Consider the following 23,260-nt stretch of genomic DNA (forward strand, 5'->3'; position numbering starts at 1 on the left):
CTGAACATTTTGGGCCAGGGCTTGGCCGCCACCCAAGGAAACCTATCAAACCCAGAAATGACAATTCTGAAAACTAGACACCAAGAGAAGCGACTTGTGTAGATCTATGTTTTCTTACCCACAATGCCACGTAAACCTCAGCTAAAATTATGCACTTTCCTCACATTTCCAAGAGAGAAAGTTCCTGAATGTACTGGGATCACATAATTCCTATCACCCAGTGTTCCCATACTTCCCTTGATAAAAAACAATACCTCACTTATGTGACTGAGCGTAGTGCCTGTACAAGAAAGGCCAAAAAACACAATGTGAAGACATCACACTTGCACTAAAAATCTATTGTGTTTGGTGATGTGGGTAGCTGTGGAATTTGGGTCCAGGGTCGGCCGCCACCCAGGGAAACTAACCAAACCCAGGCATTTTTTAAACTAGACACCCAAGGGTGGTGTGACTTGTGTGGACCCCCATGATGGTTTCTTACCCACAATGCCAAGCAAACCTCGAGCTTTGGCTGAACTCACATATTTTCATCACATTTCTGGGAGTGAAAGTTCTAGGATCTGTAGAAATTCCTACCACCCAGCCTTCCCGATAAAACTTGTACCCCACATGTGTGGCTAGGCCTAGAGCCTCCAACAGAAGAGGGACAAAAACGTGATGTGGAGACATCAAAATTACCTCCATCAATATGAACAGACTTTGGGGATGTGGCTAACTGCTGTATTTGGGCCGAGGCACAACCATCATCCAAGGAAATCTAACAAACCCAGACATTTCTGAAAACAAGACACATAGGGGAGTCCAAGGTGATGTGATCAGCGTGAATCCTAGTATGTTTTCTTACTTAATACGTGCTGCAAACGTTGTCTAAAATCATACATTCTGGAATCAGCAGAGATCAACAAAATTCCTAACATCCAATGTTCCTACACTTCTCCAGATAAAAACTATACCCTACTTGTGTGGCTGGCCCTAGAGCATGCAAAAGGAACCGATAAAACGAAGGACCATGAAAGACTTGAATGATTTGTTTCCTGCCCTCTTACCCACAATACCTTGCAAACTTCAAACTTTGAGGTTTGCAGGGCATTCTGGGTAGAAAACCCTAGAGAAATTCATGCAACCACACTATACTGGTCTATCCTGGATGTCTAGTTTTTAGAAATATCCAAGTTTGGTAGGGTTCTCTGGGTAGCAGCCGAGCCCGAATAGGACTGCCATTCAACATGAGAAGTGAGAGGCAATTTGGATTGACCCTCACTCTGCTGATCCATGTGTCAAAACTACGCCTAAAAGAATCCAAATTTCTTCTTGCTTGCCATCATGATAGGGATGCTGTAAGAAAGTGGGCTTCTGTTGCCCTCCACTTTTTGACAGACTTCTGATGCACTTGGACTTGAGGTGCCCTGGATCCCTGCCAATCATGTTCTGAGGGCCTGCGCTCTTTCCCAAAACTGTACCCTTGTACCCCCAATTAGCACCTCTCTGGCCACATGCAAGTCCCTTGTAAAAGGTACCAAGGGCACTGTGAATAGGGAAGGCCTCCAAGGACTGCAGTACATATTGTGCCACCCTTAGAGGTCCTGTCCCTTAACACACACTAACACACACACTTACTAACACACACACACACTAACTAACACACACACACACTAACTAACACACACATTAACTTTACTGAATTCTGGGAAGTTTGGTAGCAAACTTCTCAGCATAATAAACCCACACGGATGCCAGTGTGGGATTTATTATACCATGCACCCAGAGGGCATCTTAGAGATTCCCCCTGAAAAACGACCAGCCTCTGGGGGGTTCTCTGACTGGTTAACACCGGCCTGCCATCATGAGATACGTATATGGACCCCTGGGGTGGGACCCTTCGCTCCCTGGGCTCAGAAACAAAGCCTTTCCTGGACGGAGGTGGTCTCCCCTCCCCCAGGTCAAGAAGAGCCATCTGTGGCTGGGGAGCTTCAGAGGCCTTGCCGCCTTTGTCACACAACCCCCAGTCTCTCCTGCTATCAGGAGCAGGCAGCCGTCCTGTCTCACCCCCTTGTCAGCGGGAGTACAGGTGGGAAAAATTAGCGCAGCCCAGAAGGTGTGCCCAGCTCTGACAACCAACCCCTCAGGAGCGGTAGGCGAAGTGAAGCCCACTCTTCAGTGCCCGCCATCTTGCAGATGGCAGACACTCTCCAATCAGTGTAAGGGGTTTATGCCCACTCCCCCAAGTGGGGTGAGCACACCAAGGGCGGAGTCACCCTAAGATCTGTAGCCCATTGGGTACTAACCTCAAGACCCCGAAAACGCCCCCTAAATACAGTATTTAGAGGGCAGGCCTAGACCGAGAAGGCAAATTCGCGCAACCTACGAAGAAGAACGACGAAAGAAGACGTCCAGCAGAGGAGACTGCAGAGAAGAACTGATTTGGCCCCAGCCCTACAGGCCTGTCTGCAGTTTCCAGAGATCGTGCACCATAAATCGCCTTGTCCTGCAGCCAGCGACCTCCAGAACCCCTGGGAGGACTGACTGCCTTGAACAAAGAACAGATCTCCCGTGAACAGCAGCTTTGTCCAAAAGAAACACCAAAGAAAGACTCCGAGCCTGCTGAGGACAAAGAAACCCGACACCTGGAAGCACCACTGCACCAGATGCCTACGGCCAGAGTGGCTTACCAGTCCCAGTGATGTCCCCCAGTGCTCCAGAGTCCAAGTCCACCGTGGGTTGACACCTCCATGACTTCCCAACGTCGACTGCAGCCCCTGCACGGAGACACCCCCCAACAGTGAGTGACCCGGTAACTGCGAGTGACCCGGTAAGGTGAAATCCGACCTCAAAAGGCACCCCTGCATCCGGCCACCCTGCGCCCTGGACAAAAGGACCCTAGGTGCACCTACATCCCCGAGCCCTCCAACTTACCTGCCCAGCTGTTGGTTCCTCCCGGAAGACTGCCTGGAGTGTGTCCGCAGCCAAAACCCCAACACAGCTACCCCCATTGAAAACAAAAGTGCACCCGACACCAAATCAGCATCCTGCACCTGGCCGCTGCTGTGGGTGCACCTTGTGTGCTAAATCGGATCCCCCTCTGCCCTGAGCTAAACACTAGGAGCTTTGCTCCCACATCCAAGTGGAGTGCCCATGAGCAGCCACCAACCGGAGGACCTCAATACCCCATTGGATAACATTAGACCTCAGCACTCCAACCTAGTGCCACTGAGGGTGCTCTTTGAGTGCATCCTTGGCCCTGGGGGAACCCTGGCTCTAACCCCACAAACTCAACTCCCAAGATTGATTGCTCACCTTTAAACCAATAACCTGATTTTCTCCCATAAGACTACATTTTCTGTGTACATATTTCTAGGTGTGGAGTAGAGAATTGTATGAAAATCTAAGAAACTCTAGTTTGAGGAAACTGACTTACTAACCTTTTATTTAGGAAATGTCCCAGTGTGATATCTAGGCATATCACACTGAGTAGAAAAAGTCATCTGAAAAGTAATCACAAAGTAATTGCAAAGTAACTGAAAAGTAATTTCAACTGTTTCTGAACATTTGACCTACCTGTATCTACATTCAACTGTATTATCAGAAAAGTACTATTTTTACTTACCTGCACCAAGTTTGGAATGGTTCTAAAAATAAATTAAAATAAAACAAAGAAATATTTTACACAAAACAATTGGTCAGAGTTCAGTCTTTGAGTGTGTGAACTCATTTCTTGCCAGAGTGTGTACAATAAATGCTTAACACAACCCTCTGATAAGGCCTTACTGTCTGACCACACTACCACAAATAGAAAGTACAGTATTATCTGCTTTTACCTCTGTAAGCCTTTGGGGATTCACTTGACTCTGTGCACACTATACCTTACTTTGGTATAGTATACACAGAACCAGCTTCCTACAGATTCTCCTTGCCCCAGGGGGGCATAACGACCGTTAGGGTTTTAAGGGTGAGAGAGGAGTCATCACCTGGCTTATCCTCCCCAATCTGCACCATCAGATTTGGGATAAACATGCCCTTTCCACATCCGGGAAGGGAGGGTAAAAATACTGCTGTGCCAGTTGGGGGATGGGGGGCACAGGTCTATGCTGAGGGGGCTGCTCCCCCACCAAACAGTATCCCTGGTGTCCAGGGTGTGGATCCCTGCTTGCAGCATTCATCCCTGGGGAATCTCTAAGTAGATAGCCACTAGAGAAAGACAGCTAGACATTTTCCTCTTTACTGCACTGACTCCTCAGTGTGGATTGGTGCTCAGTGGATAGAGTTATGCCCCTCAGCTGCGATATCAGTGTGCTGTGTGCGCTAGATTTACAGCAAAACAAAATAAAATGACTTTGCTATGAGAAAAGAAAACACCTCAGTTGGTTCCAGCAGGGACATTTTCTTTTCTCGTGTGGCCATCAACAAGCATTAACATTCATACAAACATAGATAAAAAATAAATTATCAAAAATCAGCAGTAAAAAATGTGCATATCCATAAGCACAAAATAAAACTTGATACACATGTAAAATTGATTTGGTTGCAACTTGTGTGCAGAATATTATGTAAAGTGGCAGTGCAGTATAAATAAGCCGACCAATTGAGCTCAAGATAAAAATGATAAAAGCCATGGTAATTCATTGGGATGACCCACTTAAAAATTTGAAACTTACTATCCAAACACGGCCAAGATACTTGGCCACACCACAGGCAAGGAGGGTGCTTGCATCAGACTTCAGAATGCGCAAAGCAACACTGTGTTCATGAGTGCCCAATTGGCTACAAATGGGTTTGAGCCATCTTGTTCTGCAGGGATCCTATCTGTTTCTGGCCTTGGGACCCCCACCTCACTTGGGCCTAATTGCCCTTGTGGAAGCGAATGAACAGATTCAGGACTATTGATGGGACCCCCATATCATCTAATAGCTGCCACAACTGGTCACGAGGGACCAGGTCAAAGGCAGTCTTCAGGTCAATAAAAGCTAAATAAAGACTGCCCTTGCCAATTACAACAACCTTCCAGTAAATTAAGAGCAAACTAAATGCTTGATCCACTGTCCCTGAGCAAGCCCTAAAACCTGCTTGGTATTGGGAGAGAATGTTCTCGTCTTCTATCCAATGTTGAACTACTTTCTGCATAGCATCAATCAAACTGATTGGGCGGTAGTTGGCAGGGTCATCCCTTGCTCCTTTTTTAAAAATGGGTACCACTACTGCGCATTTCCATGAGTCAGGTAGCACACTGCCCTTTACTATGGAGTTAATTAAAAGCATAATATAGACTGCCCAATTCGGGGGATCTGCAAGGAAAAGGTCTCCCGGGAGGCCATCTAGTCCTGAGGCTTTTGCTGGTACTATTTTCTTTATAGCCACCTCTACTTCGTCTGGGGTAAAGAGGTCAAGGGGATCCACAGTGGGACGTGCTGCTAAATGGTTTTCTGGTCCATCTTGGCAAATTAAATTAGTCCCAGAATAGAGTTTCCCAAAATGGTTAAACCAGTCCTGGCCTGTAACATGGGCAGGAATTAGATCGAGGTCTTTATTGCCTGACCGCCTAACCATGTCCCAAAAGAGGCTTGGATCCCTTGCTACACTTGCTTCATTCAAGTTCTGCCAGTGAGTCTCGTCCCACTCATACTTTGCATACTTAACAGCAGTTCTGTAATCCTTCCTAGTTTCTCTTATTAAGGGGCAGTTTCTGCTTTTTATTGCTAAAATCAAAGCCTTTTTTTCTGTCTACAATCCTTATTATATCTAGTTTGGCGGATTTATGACATACACCTGGTATGCCAATGCCTGTTGCTGTTTTTGTGGTACTGCAATATATAGGGATGTTATTTGTCACAGTTTACAGTTTGGATTAGATCATGGATGACACTATTGTTCATAGGATCACAATGTCTCCAGTGACAACTTCTTGCTGCCCAGGTCGTGCCGAGGTGTTCCTTTTCTGGTGGTTCTGCTGTCCTGATCGAGCCGAAGGTCCTTCTGCAGTTGTCTCCTCCATTTCTGTGTGTGGTTTTGTGTGTGGTTGGTTGTGTGTGTGTGTGTGTGTGGTTGGTTGTGTGTGTATGTGTGGTTGGTTGTGTGTGTATGTGTGGTTGGTTGTGTGTGTATGTGTGGTTGGTTGTGTGTGTATGTGTGGTTGGTTGTGTGTGTGGTTGGTTGTGTGTGTGGTTGGTTGTGTGTGTGGTTGGTTGTGTGTGTGGTTGGTTGTGTGTGTGGTTGTGTGGTTGTGTGTGTGTGGTTGTGTGTGTGTGGTTGGTTGTGTGTGGTTGGTTGTGTGTGTGTGGTTGGTTGTGTGTGTGGTTGGTTGTGTGTGTGTGGTTGGTTGTGTGTGTGTGGTTGGTTGTGTGTGTGTGGTTGGTTGTGTGTGTGGTTGGTTGTGTGTGTGGGTGGTTGTGTGTGTGGGTGGTTGTGTGTGTGGGTGGTTGTGTGTGTGGGTGGTTGTGTGTGTGGGTGGTTGTGTGGGTGGTTGTGTGTGTGGTTGTTTGTGTGTGTGGTTGTGTGTGTGTGTGGTTGTGTGTGTGTGTGGTTGTGTGTGTGTGTGGTTGTGTGTGTGTGTGGTTGTTGGTGTGGTTGTTGGTGTGGTTGTGTGTGTATGTGTGTGCATGTGCGAGTGTGTGTGGTTGTGGTTTTGTGTGTGTGTGTGGTTGTGTGTGTGGTTGGGGTTGTGTGTGTGGTTGGGGTTGTGTGTGTGGTTGGGGTTGTGTGTGTGGTTGGGGTTGTGTGTGTGGTTGGGGTTGTGTGTGTGTGATTGGGTGTGGTTGTGTGTGTGAATGTGGTTGTGTGTGTGGTTGTGTGTGTGGTTGTATGTGTGGTTGTGTGTGACAGTAATACTAAAAGCATCTCAAAATAAAGGCACACAAACATCGAGTTTGGAGAAAGAGAAAGCACGTAGTAAGTCAAACGGGCGCAGCAAAGCATTGACACAACAACAAAAACAAAACAAGATCACTTAGCAAAGACTGAGTGCTGATAATGGATACACACAGCCCATCATCTTAAGAGTTCGACTGCAACCAATGTGCACTCAAACCTGCCCCCTCCTTGTGAGTTGCACCCCATATTTCATGAGTTATAACTGCTGCACCCACCATAGCGCTTTGAGATCTAAAGCGCAACATAGGTCTAATCGACTAAGCAGTCGCCAACATGCTGTGCTTTTAAAGAGAATGTGCCAAAAGTTTCCAGCTTCCTCATCATGTCCTCATGAAAGCGCCAACGAAAGGACTCCCTGAATGGTGCAATGGACATGAAGCAGCCTGCGATCAGAAATAAACACTGTGAACGTTGTCCAGTTTCACTGTAACATTTCCTTAATGTTCCTTAAGTCACAAAACAGTAATACTAAAAGCATCTCAAAATAAAGGAACACAAACATAGAGTCTGTGGAAAGAGAAAGCACGTAGAGGCAGCTATGGAAGATACATTTAAGGTGGCCGTGATATTACCTGACGGAGATGCACCCACTGGGAGAATCCCGAACGCTTGTAAGCGAAAAGGTGGGGGAAGGGGTGGAGGCAGGGAGCAAGCAAGAGGAAAGATAGATGGTGCTGAAGGCTGGCGGTTCGCGCTTGCACGCTCACGTGAACGCAAGCTTGTCGCCAGCCAGCAGCACTTTGAACACTCACCTACTAAAGTCTCTCCGAGCAGCGCATGTGCACTGTCTCAGCGAGACCTAAAAAGTGCTTAGAGCTTATGGGTGTGATTCTCATTGCTTTACATTTCACAGCCGATCATTTTTGTAAAATCACGCTGAAAAAAACAAACCACGAGGCTCTGCTGATGGAAAGGAGTCCCAAAGTGATGTCCGTGCCAAGTTAAACATCGCGTTTGTGTCCTGATTTCAATTGTGCACTTCTCTCAGAAAAGCCGAACGTTTTCAGTTCATTTGACGGTTATGTTCCAGATTATTTAGAGAGACTCGAGCCCCAGAAAAGTTGTCCAGTCCCGCAGGAAAAGAAGAAAAAAAACACTTCCGTTGAGCCTCTCCCTTCAGCTGAGGGTCAGATAGGAAAACCTGGCTAGACGCTGGTGACTAATTTCAAATATCTGGCACGGCATTTGATAGCACACGTCCTTTGTGTGGTGACAAATGTATTTTGACTGTCGTTTATTTGCATAATCCAACACAACCACAGACATGCTGCATGTATTATGTCATCGAATTAGAAACATTTTTTACGCGTTGTAGTCCTTTTTTGTGTTTTGTGTTTTTTTTTTGTTTGTTTGACATAGAACCAGATAATTGCCTCAGCAAATGAACTGCTCCGCTCAGTCTGTTGCTATAATTATGTAATTGTTTTCCATGCTAAAAAACAAGCAAGCTTCCGCCGAGTTGATATAAAGAGCCCCTGTGTAATTACAGGAGTGGTGTTATCAAAAAGTGTGACAGAAATGGCAGCCTGACAACCACTTTCTGTTTGCTTTATTACAACCAGCTAAGTATCTCATCAGATGCCAGTCAGCAAAGCACAGCACTGTCCTGTAGAGAGCTATTGTGCTGCTTCAAGAGGGTGGTGGAGGACGGGGGCCGCCTAGAAGCTAGTTAATTAAAAGGACTTGTCCCCAACTCATTGTCTTGAATGACAACAGTGGAAATAACTGCACCAACAATGGAATGTCTGAGACCTGCACAGACGCTCGCACGCGCATAGGCAAGCACGCGCACATGGACAAACGCGCAAACGCACTAATTTTCTCAGAGATGCACACAAACACACAAAGAGGATGAATAACGGTTATTGAAACTTCTGCAAATAATATTTTTACACTTTTCCCGTTTGTAAGCCCTGCAAATGCGCAGTGTTACTATACCAGATTAATGGTGATCAAATTGCCTACCTCGAAAGGTGCAAAGGCTGTCTGTTTTGCAGGATTTGAACATTTGACTTGCAGAGCAGTGCAGATATCAGCAGTGATCATTTAACTTACGGAGCCATAATTTCGGTTCGATTTCGATATATATATGTTGTGTAGAAATGTTGATGTATTTGTGTATTGCATCCTGCAGATTAAATAGTTTGCATTTCTCATGTCACCTCCCACATACAATTATCCAGAAGGAAAAAAAGTGTAATGGCGATGGAGTAACTTACACTTCTAAAGGAGAGTTTGTAGATTTTTCTGCGCTGTAGCCCGATTTTATTGATGATTTCGACAAAGAGTTAGTAAAATTCAGAGATGCTGTTTACCTATTGGCTTGCAGAAGAAACCTCTCTTTCTTGTATTCTATGGAGGGCTAAGCAGTATTCAAGTCTGCTGCTCGTAAATGTCCTTACAACGAACATAACAGAACTCGTATTGTTATTTTGAGTTGCTTGTTCGTTTTCTGTCCTCTGGGGGAAGTGGTGCTGTTGTAAATGCAAGCATCCAGGCATGAGAGTGGCATTCGCCCAGTATGTTGTATTTGCAAGTGGATTTGAATTATTGTTGGCTTTCTGAAAATTTAGCAGAAAACAACAGTGTATATCAGTAGCCATTATGTTATGCTGCATCATGTTAATTTGCTTACGCTTGTAAGCGCGAAGGCGGGGGGAGGGGCGGAGGCAGGAAACAAGCAAGAGGAAAGACAGATGCCGCTGAAGGCTGGCGATACGCTCGCGTGAACGCAAGCATGTCGCCAGCCAGCAGCACTTTGAAAACTCACTTACTAAAGTCTCTCCGAGCAGCGCATGCGCGCTGACTCAGCGAGACCTAAAAAAGACCCCATCTCAGCTATCATTCTTTCATATAGTTCAGGTATCTTTAGCAAACCATCCGTTTCGTTAAGGGCCTCCCGAAGTTTAAGGGTGTTTTCCCTAAGGGTATGCCTGATGACGGCCATTTGGGATTCTTGGGCGGCAACTCTAGGCCATTTAAGATACCTTTCACAGTTAGACGGGATAAATTCTTTAGTCATCATAAGAGAACCTGCTCCCTGATTTGAAAGAGAAGAAAAAGAAGCTCAGCGGCTTTCCATAATCAAGCTTAAAGTATTGTGATCACTGTCAATGGAAGGAACGAAGGAACAACTACTATATCTAGTATGGTTTTCCAGAGTCTGACATCAACTAAAATGTAGTCGATTCGAGAGGGACAGGTCACTCTATTATATGTGTTAGCCCCTGCAGCATCTGAGTGGCTTTTACCGTTAACAGCTCTTAGTCCGGTTTCTAAAGTAAGTGCACTAATCTGAACTGCTACCTGGGACCATTTCTTAATAGGAGGTTTATTTAATGGCGGGACACCCCACTTGATATCATCTTCCTCTACCCCCAGCAAATCTTCAGAGCTTAATGGCTCAAAAGTACAATTAAAATCACCAGCAATCATAACATAAGAATCTGATGGACAGTTTGATAACTCCTGCTCCAGTAGCGAGACAATATTCGATACTTTGCCCCCTGGTGTCCCCCTTATATAAACATTAAACAGCTCAAGGGTTTTGCCCCGTCCATTTCCCTTGATCGAGAGCCACATAACATCTGGGCTCGCACATTGGTTATCAGTAATTTTACAACCCATATCGATCTTGGCCCAAACAATAAGGCCTCCAGAGGGCCGCCCCCTCCCCTTGGACATGGCAGGAGAGAAAAAACAGGTATAACCAGACTTATATAGTGGGACTAGGCTCCATGTTTCTTGGAAGATACAGATGTGATGTTCCTCAATCAACTCATTCCAATCAGGTAACAACATTTTGCCTGCCACATTCCAGGAAAGGATTTTAAGCTGGGATGTTGGAGTAGCATTGCACGGAGAATTATGTTGGACCAGGGGGAGTGAAACAGTAGGTGGTACAGAGATGTTAGTAAATGCTGCAGCCCCCTGACCCCTCGGGCTACAACCATGATGCTCACTATAAGTATTAGATATTAGCGTGGCCATGGATTGATCGGAAACAGTAGACAGTTGGGTAATGCTAGGGGCGCTTTGGCTATTAATGGTTGGAATAGAATCTAATGTCTGCCGTGGCTGAAGATCAGGACATGGTCAACAGCCTCAAGTGAGGACCCTCTTCCTATGGGTAATAGTATCGCAATGTCATGAGCCCTAGCCGCGGCAATTGTTGGAAAATGCCTAATCTGGATAGATGAAGAATCCGGTGGACAAGTCCTGTACTCTAATGCTAGAAGGTTTTCCGCCAGATCAGAGCTGGCCTGGGTCAATTCAATGCAGTCTGTAGATTTATTATTAGACGTGCATCTCAGCGCTCTAATTATATATTCCCTGATCAGTGAGCGGCAACCCCTAACATGACGTAGCCAGTGTATGGATTTATTTTTCAGGGATTCGCCATTCTCATAACTGCAACCAGAAGCAATTTTTGGAACCTTAACCATGAAGACTGTCTGTGCTTGGGTGGAGGGACAAGTAGGTTGCGTGTGACCCCTGATATAGCTGCTGTAGGACCCTCGCTTTCCACTGGATCATGTAGAAGTCTATTATAGACTTTGTAACATGGGGTAGGAGTGTAATTTTGTACAGCAAAATCGATAATTTTTAAAACACAAGAGTGTGATGATTGGGGCAATATCGGCAATGCTAAATGTGATAAGAAGCAGGCATACAATGGTTTTGGATCCTCCCAAGTTTTCATGATAATCTTGGCTACCTCCCACACAATTCTTGAAAAACCCTTGCCCATCGTAAAGTGGCGTTCCTATTCTTCCAGATTTTGACAACACTGGATAAACCATCATAATGTTATTACATGAATATTCAGTTTTCCTTTAGATTTACCCAAGATTTCATAGGGAGAACCCACAACTCCTTGATCTATCAATTCTACTATTTCTTATTAACAATAGAGGCATAAAGGGTTTTATATTTACTATCTGCAATTAATATTCTCAAATGTTTCTAGAGGGTGAATCTAACCTTCCTTCTAAAATGGTATTAAAATCCCAAATAATTTGTTTGGAAGTCTTCAGCATTACCAAGTGCCTATTTCCCAACTATCTTTGAAGGAGCCCAAATTCCTTTTAGAGTGTTTTTTTAATTATTTCAGTTCTGGACAGTTTTCTAACCTAGCAATTTTCGTTCTAGCCTGATAGTTTGTTGGGTAAGGCACACACGAGCAACACAGAGCACAGTGTGCAGGGGGAAGACGCATAAGAGGTATAGAGTAACATGGAATAGGAGGTAGAGGACGCAGCACACAAGAAAGAGAACATGGAGTGCGGGTGTTTTGCGGTGGGGAAAGCACACAAGGGAGAGAGCAACACAGAGTGTGAAGGATGATGGTTTTCAGGGGGGACAAGCACACAATGTAGACCAACATGAAGCTAGGGAAGGAGGTTGTTATGAACCCCAATGTGCCCCAATATAGGCCTAGGTAGTTGCACAACCTTTTACCTACATTGGTCCTATCATTTTTCTACATAACAGGTTTGGGGCTGTCCTTTCACCTAGTTAGGAGCTGCATAAATGTCGTGTGGTTTTCTCCGAAAACTAGCCTCATTTATTATGCATGAGGATTCTGTGTATCACAGGAGGATTACCATCTTCTGCATAATAACTCTGTATAAGGGTCATCAATAACGTCATACTTGGCCGACATGCCCACAGTACCATGGCACCTCTAGGTAGAACCCCTTCGGGTATATAAGTACCACATCTTTGCTGGGTAAATTACAGGAGAAAGACTTCATGCTGGCACGAGACGCTGAGGTCCCTTATACTAAATGGGAGACTGTCTTTAGGGTGTCTGCTATCCTCAGGAAGTCTTCATCGCGTGGATCTCCTTTTCCCGGTTCTCTTGGTTGTAGTGGTGGTCCCGCCATCCCAGGGAAGAGGATGAAAGCAAAGAACAGAACAAAACCAGGATCAGCTCGTGGAATGCGCTTGTCTTTAAGGGTGCTACCGTCACCAGCTTGCACCGGGTGAGGGAAAAAGGTGTGGGGAACTATCTACAGTGGTGGCCCCTTTTTCAACCCCCCCCTCCACTTTCCTTAGTCAGCCTCCTTCTTTACTCCTCCCCCGTGAGCCTTCTCAGTATTTGTGCCCAGTACACATGCCTGGGGCCACGGTCCTCCTGGACCGCAGCAATGGATATTGGGGCGTCCTCTCCCCCCCCTGGGATGTCCACATACTTCCGCGTTTATGGGCTCTGGAAGCGAGCCTCTGCTGTACTCCGCCGTAGTCCCACGTTCCTCTCCTTTCGCCGCCGTTTTGGTGCTCGTCTCTCCCGCTTTGCTGGTCCGCGTTCCTCCTTCCATTGCCGTCTTGGCGCTCGTCTCTCCCGCTTCCTCCCTTTTGCTGTCGGCGTCTGACGTCATCTGTGGGCGTCGCTCCTCCTCTAGACCGCTGATCGCCGTCCCGAGGAGTGAATTGTCCGGTTTCATGAAGGAGTTCCCGGCCAGCGGGGATTCCGTATCACAGTTCAAGTTTTGAATCCCAGTTCTAAACTCAGTTCACACGTTATTCTTCTTGCCCTAAAATGTAACCTTAACAGCACCCCCCAATATTGCAAATGGTTGGTCTGAATTGATGTAGCGATCAGTGTTGCAGGGCTTCTCCTCTAGAACTGCAGAAGTGGAAAGCTGTGAGCGAGGATTTGGGCTGGGCTTTTATGGACCAACACTGCCCAAGTAAGAGCGGTCACTGGAAGATGGTGTAGTTGCTCTTGCTGTTCCTGATTTTGGCCTCTGGCCTTCTTTATGAACCAAAAGTGCCCCACTGATTATGCCTCTTGACTCCTATTGTGTAGAACTCCTTCCTGAACTGCCTTATCGCTGCTGCCAACAAGCTGTGCCTTCCACCCGGACTCATTTTGCTAAGGACATATTTTACTGTGACACACTGAGCAATAGAATATTGTGAAGTGTGTGTGTGTGTGTCTGACTGACACACACACACACATCCCCCCCAATAGAAGCATTGCACAAAAGTCAGGTATGGGAGCATGAGATAGTGGGGTATCGTTTGCCCTAGACCCTATGGTTTCACAAGCATTACAAGTCATCATTGTTTCTACTTTCAGCAATTGATCATTTCCTCTGACTTCATCCTCTCAGTCCTTGTACCATGGAACTTTGTCCATCCCCGACGACTGGAAACACGCCAAGATCAACCCTCTTCTGAAAAAACCTTCAGCGGACCTCACGACCTCAAGAATTTCAGACCGAACTCCCTACTACCTTATCTGGCCAAAGTCATGGAAAAAGCTGTCAACAGCCAACTCGCCGCCTTCACTGAAGGAAACCACATCCTCGACTACTCCGAATGAGGCTTCAGGAAGAACCATAGCACCAAAACCACTCACCTCGCAGAAACAAACGTCATCCGCCCCCTCCTTGACAGAGGAGAGACTGTGGCCCTTATCCTCGTAGACCTCTTTGCGGCCTTTGACAATGTCTCTCACTGCACCCTAGCCCGCAGACTTCGCGATGCGAGAATTCGGAACAAGGTCCTCAACTGGATCCTCTCTTTCCTCTCCGGATGAACGCAACAAGTCAGACTCCCTCCAATTCTCTCAGAACTGACTCTAACCACCTGCGGAGTCCCACAAGGATCCTCCATCAGCCCGACCCTGTTCAACATCTACATGGTACCGCTCGCATCAATCGTCAGAGCACACACACTCAACATCACATCGTACGCAGACGACATCCAACTCATCCTCTCCCTATCCAACGAACCCAAATCCCCAAATGCAACTTTCAAGGGGGAATGGAAGCAGTCGCCAGATGGATGAAGAACAGCTGCCTTCAACTCAACACAGACAAAACCAAGGTACTCATCATGGCCCTACACCCCGACGCCTGGAACGACACCTGGTGGCCCCCGCCCTCTTGGACCCGCCCTCTCCCACGGACCATGCATGCAACCTCTGAATCATCCTGGACTCCGAACTCAAAATGGACTGCCAGATCAACGCCATCACCTCCTCCTGCTACCACCTCCTCCACCTCTTCTGTAAGACCTTCAAGTGGATCCTCCCCGAACACAGGGAAAAGGTCACACATGCCCTCATCAGTAGCAGACTGGACTACGGCAATGCACTCTACACCGGGATCAACAAAAACCTCACCTGCAAACTCCAGAACGTGCAGAACGCCGCCGCCAGACTAGTCCTCAACCTACCGTGCCACAGCCACATCAGACAACACTTACGGACCCTTCACTGGCTCCCCATCGAGAAGAAAATCACCTTCAAGCTTCTCACCCACGCACACAAGGCCCTCCACAATATCGGACCCGCCAACCTGAACCACCACCTCGCGTTCCACGCTCCCCAGAGCTTTCTCTGCTCGAGCCAGTTCTCCCTCGCAATGGTTCCTTGCATCAAGAAAAGCAGAACAAGAGGGCGCTCCTTCTCGCGGCCAAGGCATGGAACTCCCTACCTCTCCACCTCCGACAGACTGCATTGCTCCCTAAGTTCCTAAAGGACCTCAAGACCTGGCTCTTCGATGGAACTCAGTGAACCTCCAGGATCAGCGGAACCACACCCCTTCCCCTTTCCCTCAGCGCCTCGAGACCCTTTCCGGGTGAGTAGCTTGCGCTTTAGAAACCCCTGATTGATTGATTGATTGATACATATTAAGGATAATGTCAAACATTTTGGGACTCTGCTGCTATATGATATTTCTCAGCCCGTTACGGTGTCTAGTAGACACACTGTATTTCTTCTTTTCTCCCCCCTTAAAAGTGCATCTGAGGTTCAGGTGAGGGCAGTTTTTTTCCAAACATTTTTTAATGCATGCACATCCAATGTAATTTATTTTAAGAGTTGTTATGCCTCTAGATACCGAGCCACTATTTCTTTGATAAAATTTGTTTTGGGCAGCACCGCCTTCCGTGATTGTGGGTAGATACTCATTTCGTGCTGGTTTGTTTGTCATGTTTGCTAACAAGCAACAAGTGAGCCAGACATTAAGCTCTTTTCTATGATGCGGTCTTATTTTTATGTCCCAATAGGCTCTTTTTCTCTTAGTTTTCTCTTTCTCTCACTCTTTGTCTTTTCCCTTTCCTCCTTTCTCCTCCAAAGAGTTCCTCATACACAGCCACTGCAGATATCTTCTCCTTTTGGCCCTTTTTGCTGCTCTACTCCTTCCCTTCCTAGGCCTTATTATGTTCTCCCCTTCCTACACCCATCTCTACCCATCAATTCTCCTCTCCTACAACCCAGCAAAAGATGGTATCTACGTATGGTAAGACCATATATGTCTCACACGTTTCCTACATGCTTGCATGTGGATAGTCTTACACTTGCAGACACATAGGTTAATCGTTCTCTGCAATACATGCATGGCATAAAACGGACAAAATGCACTCCTATAACTTAGACCTAACCATAAACTTGCTCTAATTGTTAAGCGTCTGATCACTCACTACCTTTCGCTTGAACTTCATTACAGGTTGTTGTAACAAAACAAGATAAAGAGCTTAACTCTAGTCCTCAAGCACCACAGTACACGTACAGACCACATGACAGACACATACTCTTTCATCCATGTTAGACCTGGCACTATTGGCTTGAGTCCCCCTTCCATTTTTCGCTTTTGTCTCTGTCTTTGTGTTTGCTGGTGTTAGATGTTCCAGGCGCTGTGCCACTGCCATTCATTGCCACAGTGCGAATGCTTCCTATGGTAAGTTGACTGTATAAATTGGTATAATCCTAATTGACCCAAGGAACATGATAGGAAAGTCGAATTTAGTATGCCTAAGCTCCAAGTGCATCTTTTAGTGATGATTATGTTTACATTCTAAGTTTAAAACTACCACTTTTGGGAAGTAGGTATTTTCTTGCCTAAGCATTCAGCGTGCTCTGCTGTAATGTGTATTGGCTGTCTAGTTTTGGAGGGTCAGGGCAGGCTGAGACCGACCTGGATTAAATAGAGAGATCTGCAGTTGGAGTATGGGGAGGGGTAACCCTTTGATCTGAGCAGGGCTGTGCCGGGCAAGGAGAATGATGGCTCCACCTCCCACTGTGCGTCTGTTGGCAGACCCCCTCTCCCTGAAAGGCAGGATGTAGCCTCGTAAATAAAGTGCCCCAGAGCGACACCAAACTGCTTCTGGCAGGGTTCAGTGATTTGTGACTTTTTGAGAACAAAGACTTTTGGGGTATAAAGAGCTGTGCAAAAACCCCTACACGGTGTGTTACTTCTGGATGTCAAGACGAACCTCTGTCCGTGTAACGAGAGGGAAAGGACTTTGAAACTTCCATCTTGCTGAAGCAACTAGCAAAGGGCCTGATTTGAGCTTGCCTCCTACTAAAGTCTCAGGGACATTATACTTCACCCATCAGCCGTCCGGATTCCTAATTGAGAGGGATTCTACTCGCAGATGAGGCCTCTGTTGAGAATTCCAGAGCCTCTGGTTCTACTGCGGGGAACGCGGGCTGAAAGTCATTGCATCGCTATTGTGGGCCGCTGCAGCTGAAGAGCTGTTGCCACTGAGAGCCTGCATTTGCCGGTGTTACCAAAGTCATCGTGATCGCTATTGAGGGCCGCCACAGCTGAAGAGCTGTTGCCGCTGAGAGCCCGCATTTTCTTGTGTTACCAAATTCATTGTGAACGCTATTGTGGGCCGCCGCAGCTGAGGAGATGTTGCCGCTGTGTGCCCGCATTTGCAGTCCTACGAGAATCATCGCTATCGCTATTGTGGGCCGCTGCAGCTGAAGAGCTGTGCCGCAGAGTGCCCACATTTGCCGTCCTACGAGAATTATCGCTATTGTGGGCCGCTGCAGCTGAAGAGCTGTGCCGCTGCGTGCCCGCATTTGCCATCCTACGACAATTATTGCTATTCTGGGCCACTGCAGCTGAAGAGCTGTGCTGCTGAGTGCCCGCATTTGCCGTCCTACGAGAATCATCGCTATCGCGGGCCGCTGCAGCTGAGGAGCTGTGCCGCTGAGTGCCCGCGCTAGTCACCACTTCGAGGATCTTGCTTTCACCTGTGGGTGCTTGCCTGTAAGCCCTGTCCCAGGATTATCGTGAGTGCATGCTGCGGACCGCTACAGCGGGGAGCTGTGGCCGCTGTGAGTCCGCCTGTCATCTCCCCGGCTTCCTTGGGAGGCTGCGTGCCGTGCCCCTTTAAATCTCAGGTACATTGTGCATCACCGGGTCGCGTGGGCCCCGGCCTCGAACTAAGTTTGTTCCACACGCTTTTTGAATGCCTCTATTGCTTTAAAGTGAATCTGTAATTATGTGCATTGTGGCTTCTTGATTGCTTTTGAGCCTTGTGTTAAGCCTATATAAAGATACTTATTTTTCTATAGCTACTTGTGTGGTGTCCCTTTGTAGTGCCTTCACTGCGTTGTTGTGTATGGCCATAAATGATTCACACACTGCCTCTGAGATAGGCCTGTCTGCTCGTGCTACATTACCACAGGCTTGAGCAGGGGGTTATCAAAGGGTGTAGCCCCTTACTCTGACTTAGGAAGAAGGACCCCCTATTTGGACATCGGCACCAGCCGCTGCCAACTAGGGATCCCCATTTCTAACAATCCATAGCACTCCTAACGAGTAGCACTCTACTGTACTGCAAATGAACTTTACAGCCACATCAGAGGTATGGGGTGTTATATAAATGCAACTACAATACAATACACTGTTAATTTAGACTTAAACTTAACATCCTATATAAGCAACATCTTCAAAACAAATATAAATGAAGATGTTCCTACATTTAGGCAAGTTAGCCAATCACGACAAAATACTATGGGGCTAGCATCTTTTGGAACCCAGATACAACTTTAAATACAATTATCATGCTTAAATAGTAATAGACCTGAAAACAAATAACTGCGCCCGCACTGCCAATTTTATCCTAATGGACAATGGTTTAAGAGCTCTCAGCTGTTTTCACACACACTCCGTTCTCTTGGCTGTACTATGGGCTGTGTTTAGACGATGTGAAAGAGGTGTAAGACTGGCTTTTACAATCTTTCAAGTTAGCTTTAACACTGGTCTTGACTTCTAGGTGCCCCTGGGATGACTTTGAGGTAACTCACTTTATTTCTGATCTTGGACAAATGGGGATGTAGGAGGGTTTCAATGTATACTCTGCCAGGAAACCCAGAGATCAACAAAAGCTCTGTAAGCAGGGCTCTGAACTAACACAACAGGCAGTATGAAGATACCATGAGACTTGTAGTCACTGATGGGATTTGTGTATTTTGTTCAGTCTCCCATTCACCACCATTCTCTAGAAACATTGAAAGTCACAGACAATACCCAGTAATGAACTTTACCAATGCCCAGTGCATTCCTCAGCTTCAGAATTTACATGAATAAATTGCCCTACCTCTGCTGTCAGCCTGAAATACTCATGTGCGTCTCACTGCTTTTCCAGCTGTAACTAGGTTTTTTTTTTTAAACAGACTGCTGTGTAACAAGCATCTTTAGGTACAACCAGTTGGTCTGAGAACATGATTAACCTCTCCCTAGAGGAATTTAAAAGAAACATGCAACTATTCTGCACTGAAGCCAATCTAAGAGTAACCCAGAACACACAACTCACCCGTAATCAACTTTCATATGCTGTCCGTTGAAGAAGAACACCGTGGAAGGAATAAAACTGATGTCAAAGTACTGTGTGTAAACAGTCACTTTATCTACATCCACGAGATAAATGGTTGCCATCTTACTCAGGTCATGGGCTGTCTTTGCAAGCTTTGTAAATGGAAAAAGGCACAATGCGTCAATTCATTGCATTTTATGCAACTGGTTACATATATCAAGAACTAACTACATTTCGAAACATACTAACAATTCTACTTTTGGAAATTCCACAAAGATATCAAACAGTGCATTGTGAGGACATTGGTAGAGGTTACTTGTTAAGCATCTTTTTTTTAAAAAAAAAACATTGCTGTGTAATGTGTTAAACCATACTTTGCCCTACATTTAATGTGCATCTACTCAGCACAATTGAAGAGTGCATTGGATTTTTCATTAAGGTTGAGAAAAATAAATTCTTAAATGGTATGAATCCGAGAAAAAAAAAACTTTGAAAATTAAATTTTACACACTTATTTTAGCTTGAAACATTCCCAGAAATCTTAAACAATTAATCATGCAGGAAAAAGTTAAGAGCAAACCATGGCTTAGCAATATAAATTTTTAATTTGAAAAAAATGTATCTTCAACTCATCTTCGCCCCAATTTTGTTGTAAGACTTTGGTAAAGGGGAGCAAACGAATCAAGTATCACTGATTAAGTGAATCTTACTTGCTGTGCATCCAATTAATTTGATCACGAAAGCATTTTTAGACCTACCATTCACTTTACACAATGCGTTATAAGAACTGAATGATAGGTTAGAATGGAGAAAAAGGTGGCATGTGATGCAGGCTGCTTATCATTTCCACATGCTTTTGTCTTGCCCAACTTAGCATTCCTTCAGCAGTCAACTGTTTGGGGTAATCAATGGTTGTTTAAAGTCATCAATCAAGATAAATTCCGATATAGGTGTTCCTGGACATAGCTCGGGGGAATGATGGTGGTTGAATGGATGCACAAAAGAGGATCTCTTTTTTCCTGCTAGTTACCAAGCTGCGAATGCCTAAGTATTGGCCCAGTCTATCAATTCAGAGGGAATACCCCAGCTTAGCAGGAAACACCTGGTTAGAAAAGGGAATAGTGAAAAAAGGAGAGACTAGGTTCATTGGGCACAATATTTGCCTCCCTGCTTGAATATCTGAGCACTGACTAGATCATATTTAAGAATCTGTCCATAGTATGTTCTTCAGAATTGAATTTGACTGAAGATTATGCCTAAGCAGATCAGCACTTTGAGAAGGCCTACAGGGCTATCTCTGCTTGCATAGGATGGCTATGTTAAAAACACACTTCCTTAGGTTGTTAATGAGAGCTGGATCATTCTTATTCTAACTCCCAATTAATTTAAGATAACATGCTGTGCAATCTTTTGTATTTTTTACACAACTTAAATTTGATAAAATGTTCTAACACTGGTAACATTAAAGCTTCTAGCAGAATTGTGGTAGTGCTATGTTATGTTGAACAGAGCTTCCAACAAAACGTTGTCAACAATCATAAGGACTGAAATGTGTATGTGAGACACTCCGAAGGGATTAACTTGTGCGTAATATTTCAGAACATAGTATAACATCCTGCTGTTTGAATGACCGATCTTTTTCTTTGGTTTGGTTTAAAAGAATAGGCAAAATAATATTGTTAAGTAAGCAGAAAATTATATACTGAATATAAAGCCCTGGTATGGCAAAGCATTTAAAAGACAGACCGTAGCAAACTATATAAATGATAGTATTCTAAATGGAGGAAAACATTTATTAATTTAAAGACAACCAGATAGAAGCGCTGTGTGCGACCTGAGAAATGCTAAAACCAAAAAGGAAGAGAATGTGCTGTTTTTGCAAACAAGAAGAGACCTTAGCATTCAGTATCAATGTGAAAAAAAAATGCCAGCACAGAAATAATTGCAACACAAAAGAGGATAATGCTCCTGAAAAACATCATCTGATAAATATATGTATTCTAGTTACATGTGTGAACCGAATTACAATATTCAAAATATGTTAAGCTTGTGAAAGAGCATATTGGGCATGGATCGACACTAAAGAGATTAGTAACCCCAATTTAGGCAGGTTAACAGAAGACTTCTATCTACATAAGCAAGTCGTTAGCCTTGAGCCTTATCTTGATTTTATCCAGAAACCAAGAGACAGAACGCTTTACATACAATTTAGACTGGGCACACTACCAACCCGAGAGTACACTAACAAATGGAAGCCTCCCTTCCAAACATCGGCATTTTGCCCGAATTGCAGCGGGAAGGTTGAAAGCATTGCACACCTTATGTTCGAATGCCCAGCCTATAAAAACCCAAGAGACAGGTGGCTAAGTCCTGTCTGTAGGCAGCTGGGAACATTGAACCATCGTGTAGCCCTTAGAATTTTACAATCAGACACCAGTGCTGTGCTGGTTTGTGGTGTGGCCAAATTTCTTGGATGGTCATGGATAATTAGGCTCAAGTATTTCCGTTCCGATATGAATTCCTAGCTTTTTATACCTCACCTCTTTTAGACTGCTTCTTTCAATCATAAGCACTGGGTTGAATAATGAATTTAATTCTTTTTTATCTGATTGTAAATATTATATTATATATCAAATGTATTTATTAATTTTTATCTACTTTCTTTTTACATGTCAAACTGCATCTTTTATGTTTGTATGTTGATGCTTTTATGATATAATTTTTATCGAAATAAAGCTTTGATTGATTGATATTCAAAATATGTTAAGCTTGTGAAAAGAAATTGTTCTGTTTATAAATTATACAGTTTTATACCTATAGTAACTTGAAATAAAAATACACACACACACCCTACACATATATACATTCTCATCACCAACGCATGCTGCACTACTCGATATTCTGCTGGTATATCGAAAAAGTGCTCCGTTAAATGATTGAAAGGTGATGGCAGGAATGTTTTCAAAAAGTCTAAACTACTGGCAAATGATCTGAGAAGTATTCCAATAATTTTTTTTCCACCCACTGTGTCTCTTGAGACAAAATATGGGGCTCCCCCAGCAGTCCTCAATCTTCGATACCATTTAAGTATAACTAAAAATAAAATGTACCCAAGTGTGGACATAACCACTTGGGTCATGCACACTCCTCGTGAATACTATACACACGTAAGGTGCACACACACAATATCTATGTTCCACATGGATAGGCAAATGACCCAGTTTCAGGGGACTGGCAGAACAAATTTAAATATTGTAGAGGTCAGTAGGCTTCTCTCAAGAAGGTAATAGGTAAAAATGCTTGCCTTGCTATTACAATCAATTTGCTGCTATCACCATCAGTATTTGAAAGGAAAGGCCTCTATTGTATGGTCACCCCCAAAGTTGTAGACTGCTAAGTTTTCGACTCAGAACGAACCAAGGCCTGCTAACCAGACCTCAGTGCCTGTGCCCTGACCTTAAACTGTGTATGGTTGATTGGCTTATACCCAATTGGCATAGGCTAACTTATTTGTAACTTCCTAGTATATGGTACTCTGTTACCTAGGACCTGTAAGTTACGACATCCCAGGGACTGCTTTACTGATTGTGCCACCCTGGGATTGACAAGAGTAAAACATGGCTCCTAGCCTGCCACTACAGACTGGAAGGGCAGTTTTCAACTGCTAACCCAACTTTGCCATTTAAAGTCAAGGCAAAGCCAAGTCGTCCCTTTTTGATTTAAACAAGCCACACCTAAGGCAGACCTAGCGATCCCTAAGGCAGGGAGCTGTATATTCTAACATGGACCTTTTGTTTTTACATGTTTCAATAGTAAAAACCAGCAATAGTCG

The 23,260-nt window shown here is 44.9% G+C and overlaps 1 protein-coding gene across 6 annotated transcripts in view; it reads right to left on the reverse strand.

Annotated features, from left to right (window-relative positions):
• The window catches only part of TXNL4B (thioredoxin like 4B), an 88,095-nt gene that overhangs the window by 27,692 nt on the left and 37,143 nt on the right, over positions 1 to 23,260 (reverse strand). For all 6 annotated transcript variants that reach the window (XM_085622395.1, XM_085622396.1, XM_085622392.1 and 3 more), the window contains one exon: positions 19,429 to 19,580. In XM_085622395.1, the coding sequence (XP_085478521.1) occupies positions 19,429 to 19,580 (152 nt within the window). The remainder of the gene's footprint in view (positions 1 to 19,428; positions 19,581 to 23,260) is intronic.

This window comes from Triturus cristatus, chromosome 8 (assembly GCF_964204655.1).
Source record: "Triturus cristatus chromosome 8, aTriCri1.1, whole genome shotgun sequence".
NCBI lineage: Eukaryota > Metazoa > Chordata > Amphibia > Caudata > Salamandridae > Triturus > Triturus cristatus.